This window comes from Salvelinus namaycush, chromosome 6 (assembly GCF_016432855.1).
Source record: "Salvelinus namaycush isolate Seneca chromosome 6, SaNama_1.0, whole genome shotgun sequence".
Taxonomy (NCBI): domain Eukaryota; kingdom Metazoa; phylum Chordata; class Actinopteri; order Salmoniformes; family Salmonidae; genus Salvelinus; species Salvelinus namaycush.
The window spans coordinates 50046223-50055081 of record NC_052312.1 but is presented as its reverse complement, the minus strand read 5'-3'; the positions used below and the strand labels follow the sequence as shown (position 1 = coordinate 50055081).

General features: G+C 44.9%; 1 protein-coding gene across 1 annotated transcript in view; it reads right to left on the bottom strand.

The window, feature by feature from the left end:
• Positions 1–8859, bottom strand: part of LOC120049180 (palmitoyltransferase ZDHHC17-like) — a 42971-nt gene continuing 34112 nt past the window's right edge. Inside the window, exons 8-10 of the mRNA XM_038995407.1 lie at positions 4426–4551; positions 1873–2015; positions 1–151 (exon numbers count right to left, since the gene is read on the bottom strand). Coding sequence (XP_038851335.1) covers positions 1–151; positions 1873–2015; positions 4426–4551 — 420 coding nt within the window. The remainder of the gene's footprint in view (positions 152–1872; positions 2016–4425; positions 4552–8859) is intronic.

Here is an 8859-nt window from a genome sequence, read left to right as displayed (position 1 = left end):
TCATGGTTGGAATGAGAATGAAACCAGGAGACTCTTATTGTAAAGGATATCAATCCAGAACCAGTAGAACCAGGTCACGTACATCCAGAACTTGGTTGCCAGGTAGATTCCCAGGGGCAGGGCGCTGTGCATGGAGTGGTCAAAGAAAGACCTGAGGAGGTGGGGGAGAGAGAGAGAGAGAGAGAGAGAGAGAGGAGAGAGAGAGAGAGAGAGAGAGAGAGAGAGAGAGAAAGGGGCAATCACTGTTAGAACTCAGCAGTAAAAAACATCAAATCTCACAGTCCACAAAACCCTCAGAGCTACATATCAAAGTCAACCAGATAGAGAAATAAACCCAGCCCTAACCTGCTGGGATGTCTCAGGTTTACAGAGAAATAAACCCAGCCCTAACCAGCTGGGATGTCTCAGGTTTACAGAGAAATAAACCCAGCCCTAACCTGCTGAGATGTCTCAGGTTTAGAGAGAAATAAACCCAGCCCTAACCTGCTGGGATGTCTCAGGTTTAGAGAGAAATAAACCCAGCCCTAACCTGCTGGGATGTCTCAGGTTTACAGAGAAATAAACCCAGCCCTAACCTGCTGAGATGTCTCAGGTTTAGAGAGAAATAAACCCAGCCCTAACCTGCTGGGATGTCTCAGGTTTACAGAGAAATAAACCCAGTCCTAACCTGCTGGTCTCAGGTTTAGAGAGAAATAAACCCAGCCCTAACCTGCTGGGATGTCTCAGGTTTACAGAGAAATAAACCCAGCCCTAACCTGCTGAGATGTCTCAGGTTTAGAGAGAAATAAACCCACCCCTAACCTGCTGAGATGTCTCAGGTTTAGAGAGAAATAAACCCAGCCCTAACCTGCTGGGATGTCTCAGGTTTACAGAGAAATAAACCCAGCCCTAACCTGCTGAGATGTCTCAGGTTTAGAGAGAAATAAACCCAGCCCTAACCTGCTGGGATGTCTCAGGTTTACAGAGAAATAAACCCAGTCCTAACCTGCTGAGATGTCTCAGGTTTAGAGAGAAATAAACCCACCCCTAACCTGCTGAGATGTCTCAGGTTCAGAGAGAAATAAACCCAGTCCTAACCTGCTGAGATGACTCAGGTTTAGAGAGAAATAAACCCAGCCCTAACCTGCTGGGATGTCTCAGGTTTAGAGAGAAATAAACCCAGCCCTAACCTGCTGGGATGTCTCAGGTTTACAGAGAAATAAACCCAGTCTTAACCTGCTGGTCTCAGGTTTAGAGAGAAATAAACCCAGTCCTAACCTGCTGAGATGTCTCAGGTTTAGAGAGAAATAAACCCAGTCCTAACCTGCTGAGATGTCTCAGGTTTAGAGAGAAATAAACCCAGCCCTAACCTGCTGGGATGTCTCAGGTTTACAGAGAAATAAACCCAGCCATAACCTGCTGTTATGTCTCAGGTTTAGAGAGAAATAAACCCAGTCCTAACCTGCTGAGATGTCTCAGGTTTAGAGAGAAATAAACCCAGCCCTAACCTGCTGGGATGTCTCAGGTTTACAGAGAAATAAACCCAGTCCTAACCTGCTGAGATGACTCAGGTTTAGAGAGAAATAAACCCAGCCCTAACCTGCTGAGATGTCTCAGGTTTACAGAGAAATAAACCCAGCCCTAACCTGCTGGTCTCAGGTTTACAGAGTAATAAACCCAGCCCTAACCTGCTGGTCTCAGGTTTACAGAGAAATAAACCCAGTCCTAACCTGCTGGTCTCAGGTTTAGAGAGAAATAAACCCAGCCCTAACCTGCTGAGATGTCTCAGGTTTACAGAGAAATAAACCCAGCCCTAACCTGCTGACAGCTCAACAGGGCTACATTGATAGCAACAGATACTGTCAAAGGTGTGTGTGTGTGTGTGTGACGTACTTGGAGAGGAACTGCACAGTGACCCACACGCCACAGTACATGAGGCCCTTGAGGAGCCAGGAGTCTATGTCCAGGTCAGCGATGAAGCCCACCAGCCAGATCACCAGGAAGGGGGTCCCCAACATGATCTTCTGTCTGAACTCCTGGGAGAGGACCAGAGAGGGAGGGAAGGAGGAAGAGGAGGAGGAGAGGTTAAACAGGAAGGCAGGGATGCACTGTAAACTGTGTCACCTTATTACATAAACGATAGTGTCAAATCTCATTTTATTTGTCACGTGCCGAATACAACAGGTAACTAGTGGGTGACTAGCGTCATAGCTCGGCTGGGTGACTAGCGTCATAGCTCGGCTGGGTGACTAGCGTCATAGCTCGGCTGGGTGACTAGCGTCATAGCTCGGCTGGGTGACTAGCGTCATAGCTCGGCTGGGTGACTAGCGTCATAGCTCGGCTGGGTGACTAGCGTCATAGCTCGGCTGGGTGACTAGTGTCATAGTGTGGCTGGGTGACTAGCGTCATAGCGTGGCTGGGTGACTAGCGTCATAGAGTGGCTGGGTGACTAGCGTCATAGCGTGGATGGGTGACTAGCGTCATAGAGTGGCTGGGTGACTAGTGTCATAGAGTGGCTGGGTGACTAGCGTCATAGCTCGGCTGGGTGACTAGCGTCATAGAGTGGCTGGGTGACTAGCGTCATAGCGTGGCTGGGTGACTAGCGTCATAGCGTGGCTGGGTGACTAGTGTCATAGTGTGGCTGGGTGACTAGCGTCATAGCGTGGCTGTGTGACTAGCGTCATAGTGTGGCTGGGTGACTAGCGTCATAGCGTGGCTGGGTGACTAGCGTCATAGCGTGGCTGGGTGACTAGCGTCATAGCGTGGCTGGGTGACTAGCGTCATAGCGTGGCTGGGTGACTAGCGTCATAGCGTGGCTGGGTGACTAGCGTCATAGCGTGGCTGGGTGACTAGCGTCATAGCGTGGCTGGGTGACTAGCGTCATAGCGTGGCTGGGTGACTAGTGTCATAGTGTGGCTGGGTGACTAGCGTCATAGTGTGGCTGGGTGACTAGCGTCATAGTGTGGCTGGGTGACTGGCGTCATAGCGTGGCTGGGTGACTAGCGTCATAGCGTGGCTGGGTGACTAGCGTCATAGTGTGGCTGGGTGACTAGCGTCATAGTGTGGCTGTGTGACTAGCGTCATAGCGTGGCTGTGTGACTAGCGTCATAGTGTGGCTGTGTGACTAGCGTCATAGTGTGGCTGGGTGACTAGCGTCATAGCGTGGCTGGGTGACTAGCGTCATAGCGTGGCTGGGTGACTAGCGTCATAGCGTGGCTGGGTGACTAGCGTCATAGCGTGGCTGGGTGACTAGTGTCATAGCGTGGCTGGGTGACTAGCGTCATAGCGTGGCTGGGTGACTAGCGTCATAGCGTGGCTGGGTGACTAGTGTCATAGCGTGGCTGGGTGACTAGCGTCATAGCGTGGCTGGGTGACTAGCGTCATAGCGTGGCTGGGTGACTAGTGTCATAGCGTGGCTGGGTGACTAGCGTCATAGCGTGGCTGGGTGACTAGTGTCATAGCGTGGCTGGGTGACTAGCGTCATAGCGTGGCTGGGTGACTAGTGTCATAGCGTGGCTGGGTGACTAGCGTCATAGCGTGGCTGGGTGACTAGTGTCATAGCGTGGCTGGGTGACTAGCGTCATAGCGTGGCTGGGTGACTAGTGTCATAGCGTGGCTGGGTGACTAGCGTCATAGCGTGGCTGGGTGACTAGCGTCATAGCGTGGCTGGGTGATTAGCGTCATAGCGTGGCTGGGTGACTAGTGTCATAGCGTGGCTGGGTGACTAGCGTCATAGCGTGACAGTAGCTAATGGGGCCTCTCTATGGAGTGCCATCTAAAGATGTACCTTGACAACCTACACAATCCAGTGCGACAGCGTATGAATTTGAAAGACAACAGAAATGCAAAGTCAAGAAGCAAAACTTTGAAAAACACAAGATACAAGAGTAACTAATTGGTGCTATGTGCTCTTCCTGTCCCAACGAGCAGGGGTGGTTAGATCACTTGACTTGGAGAGACTGACTAGGGCTCTGGGGTGAAGTACAGATCTAGGATCAGCTTCCATTCCCCCAAACCCAACCTTAACTATTAGTGGAGAAAATGCTGATCTGACCCAAGTTCACCGTCTAGGGGCAAATTCACCTTTCATTAGGGTCTTGACACAATCCTCAGGTCTGTCCGTGCAGACAAACAGCTGGATTCCTCAGACTCCAAGAAATCACTACCTTGGATGGGCAATTACTTCAAGACATAGAGGACAGGGAAGGTCTGAATAGAGTGTTAGCTTTGGTCTGTCTGTCTCACGTCAACAACAGGGCAGCAACTAGGCCTGAAGGTGCTCTTTTTAGGGTCTGGGATTGCTGGCCGGAAAGACAGGTGGCGGAAGGCTTTTTAGAGACAGAGTGGGACAATGGTGGCGTTACACATAGCCTTGCATGCTTACGCGAATAAGTGTATGTGTGTGTGTGTCTGAGTGAGTGCGTCAGTCTCCTCCCTGATCTCTACCTTGTCCATCTTCAGCTTCTTCAGGTAGCCAGGACTGTCGTAACCCTTGGCCTGCCGAGCCTCCTGTAAATGGTTGACCATCCACACGTTTTTCCTCTGCTTGGCCAGGTCCAGCGGCGTCTCACCCTGGAAGAATACAAAGGAATACAGCCAGAGGATCACCACGGTAACAACCAGCTAATCACCACGGTAACAATCCAACACAGAGAGAGTCTGATTAAGACAGCTAGGTAGTACCAGATCATAGGACATCTGAGGACACAGAAACAAAGGATGGACACTAAACAGTGGGATAGGAGAATTGGATGGACACTAAACAGTAGGATAGGAGAAAGGATGGACACTAAACAGTAGGATAGGAGCAAGACCATAGGATGGACACTAAACACTGGTGGTGATCTGGGTATTCTAATTGGCCACCCTGGATAATAATGATTCACCTTTCAAGTTCTGTCAAGACAACTATTAAAGGGTAACCAGATACAGGACAGCTATTAAAGGTAACCAGATACAGGACAGCTATTAAAGGTAACCAGATACAGGACAGCTATTAAAAGGGTAACCAGATTAAGGACAACTATTAAAGGGTAACCAGATACAGGACAGCTATTAAAGGGTAACCAGATACAGGACAACTATTAAAAGGAAACCAGATACAGGACAGCTATGACGTAAAGGTAACGTAAGGGTAATGGCGGACTGAAGGGATTTATGTAGAGCACCTCAAGATAAAACATAATATTCGAAATATCTGCTAAATTAGACTAAAATATTAGCACTACTTAATCTGGTGAGTGATAACCTTCAATCTGGACAATAACACAAAACAAATCCTAAAACTAGAGACATTTATCGACAAATATTACGAAAACAGGCAACAACCAAACATGACGGAGAGTAAGACAGGGGAACCGATTACAAAACGAAAACGTGACTCTTCTACAGACACTGATGATTTAATATTCTCACCACCCGGAATGGTAAAGGTCGAAACCGATCTGTTAAAATCAATAAATGACAAACTGGGTATACTTGAATTAGTTAGTAAGGATATAAAAGAGTTGAAGGCAAGCCTAGAGATGAGTGATGAAAAAGCTGCGACATTGGAGAAGCAAACACACGCGCTAAAAGGGACAGTCAATAAGATTGAAACCGAAATGAATGGAATTAAAAAGGAGAACACCGTTCTGAAGGAAACCTTACTAGACATACAAACTAGATCCATGAGAGAGAATTTGGTACTTACAGGTATCCAAGAAAAAGAAGGAGAAGTTCCTGAATCTATAGTTAGAGAGTTCCTCCTTACAGCGCTTCAGATTCCACGCGAAGTTATCGACAAAATCCAACTTGAACGCGTTCACCGCTTCGGACAGAGAGGGCAGAGGTACGAACGCCCAATCGTTGCCAAATTTGCTTCATTTAAAGATAAAATAATGGTTAAAAGCCTGGGTAAAAGACTTGCTGGGACCAAAATTGGCATGAATGATCAGTTTCCGAAGGAAATTGCAGAACGGCGCAAAGTTCTGTATCCAATTTTCAAAGAAAATAGATTAAAAGCGAAACGAGTAGCTCTCGTCGTTGATAAACTATATATTGATAACCAGTTGTTCAGAGACACAAAGACTACTCCATGGTTATTTTAAAAATTACAAAGTTCTCATAGACGAGGGAAATAAACACAATTCAAGCCCGGTTACTGATTGTAACAATACAATAAAAAATATAGCTTTTCTATAAATCTTCACATATAACTAATTGAACACACAAGCACTAATTCAACATAGTGAAGATAAAAACTAAGTAAACAGAAGGCACAGTATGTGTGGATGGTATGGTTTGTGTTTATTTTTTATTTTATTTGTTATGTTTGGAAAGTTGAGTGAGTGAGTAATGAAATGGTTGCATATCCCAGAGCCAATGTATTGCTGTGAGCCGGGTATGAGAGGGCTTTCAATGTTGTTCAGATGATGGATATACTTTTATAATGAATTATACGTCTTATTTATTTATTGTCCTATCATGGAGAACTACATTTTTTATTTATTTTTTTATAAATTATATCTAATTATTTATTATCCTATTTTAATGGTACGGTCCATGGCACTATACCCTAGACACCCACCTGAATGACCCAGATACTAAGGAGAAGTCCCTAACTGTTTTATGTGCCCGCTGTAAGCGGTCTGTATGCAGCTAAAATGAGGTCAGAGACCAAGAGCAGCACTGCCCCCTCAAGATTCTGAGCCTGCTTGGCAGGGTTGGTCCTGCAAAGCCAAAGCCCCAATAAGGGAGAGCATAATATACAAGGAAATTCTCAAAGCTGCTAATGAGAACCTTGACGACCTTGTACCTAGCCGGTGGGGATTCCGGTGGGGTGCCCCCACCCAGGCAGTGGCAGTGCTGGCAACACTAGCTGCAGTAACCCATGGGGAGGGGGTCACACTCGGACATTCAGAGAGGGGGTATATTATTGTGGCCCTGGCGGCACAAAATCAAAGTCGGACTGCATGGAGATGCGTGGGGACATGGTCATGACGGGTGGCCGTATTGTGGGTGTTTCAGGAATAAGGTGTACATTTGACCTCCATTATCTAGGATATGACAATGGTAAATAAATCTCTCAATTTTTGCTAATTTTTTGTGCGGTCTTGCAGGCCTTCTCATGCAGCTGCAACTGCAAGTGCATTTGTAAATCATGACCCATCTTGAGTTGGGCTCTGGGATAGTGCAATTGTTGAGAAAGTGAGCTTATGGTTGTGTGGGGGTAAGGGCTGAGTGTGTGTGGGTGTATGTGTGTATCCCACAACTGTTGCGAAGGAAGAAGTAAAAGATGTTAGGGACAATAGAGGATGATCCACAGATATATATAATACAAATCGAGGTGAGGGCAATGGAAATGCATATGGTAATTGATCTTCTTCAATTCGGTAAATGGCACTGTATGCTCTTTTCAAAGAATGGATCCCAGTCGGTTCAGGGCTATGGGATACAGGGGGTCGAGGGTGGTCTACCGGGCATTGGGATGACAAGCCATCTCGAGATGAGGCCTTTTAGCGGGTGGAATAGTAGGGACCAATTGGAGGTTTACTTAGTAGAAATGCAAATATCATGGTACAACTATATAGACACTCAATCATTATGTTACTTTTTAATAGTACGTTTACAAAAATATATTCTGATTAAAAGAATGAAAGGTGTGTCTCATTATGGTAAGTGGTGAAATAAGTATAGCCAGTTACAATTGTAATGGCTTAGCAGATAATAAGAAAAGACGATCAGTATTTACCTGGCTAAAAGAGAAGGATTATAATATCTATTGTTTACAGGAAACCCATTCAACAGTTTTAGATGAAGTTTTGTGGAAAAAGAACTGGGGGGGCAAAATATATTTCTCCCATGGGCAAAGAAATTCAAAAGGGGTGATGGTTTTAATTAACAATAATTTTGATCCAAATGTGCAAATTGTCCAAACAGATCCTCAAGGTAGATGGATTATTTTAAATATGTTATTGGACAATAAACAAATATGGCTTGTTAACCTATACGGTCCGAATAATGATGATCCAAGCTTCTTTGAAAATATATATAAGAATTTATCAACTCTACAAGCAACACTAGACTCTATTATTATAGTGGGAGATTTTAATACGGTCTTAAATACCTCTATAGACCGGAAAGGAATTCACACTACAAACTATCACCCTCAGGCACTTAAGGAAATCATGAATGTCATGGATATATTGGAATTAGTGGATATATGGAGACTTAAATACCCTGATTTAGTGAGATATACATGGCGGAGGCTGAATCAAGCTAGTCGTCTTGACTACTTTCTTATACCATTCTCTCTGGCACCAAAAGTTAAAAAAGTGTTGATAGGGGACAGAATGCGGTCGGATCATCACATAATTGGCATATATATTTCTCTTACAGAATTTCCACGTGGGCGAGGATATTGGAAATTTAATCAAAGTCTACTAGATGATAAATTGTTTAGAACTAGGACAGAAGATTTTATAACTGACTTTTTCAGACATAACATAGGTACAGCAGATCCCCTTATTGTATGGGACACTTTTAAGTGTGCCTTTAGAGGCCATGCAATTCAGTACTCATCTATAAAACAAAGGGAATTTAGATCAAAAGAGTCCATATTAACAAAGGAAATTGAAGGACTAACAGTACAGTTAGATAGCAATAAAAACGGTACCATAGAGGCACAGAATAAGTTAGAGGAAAAACAAAAAGAAATGGAGGAACTTATTCAAGAAAGATCCAGTGTAATACATTATAAAAATAAAGCGAACTGGATGGAATATGGGGAAAAATGCACCAAATTCTTTTTCAATCTTCAATATAGAAATGCTACCAAAAAAAATGTATTAAAACTTGTTACAAATGATGGAGTCACGCATGATTCACCAAATGATATTT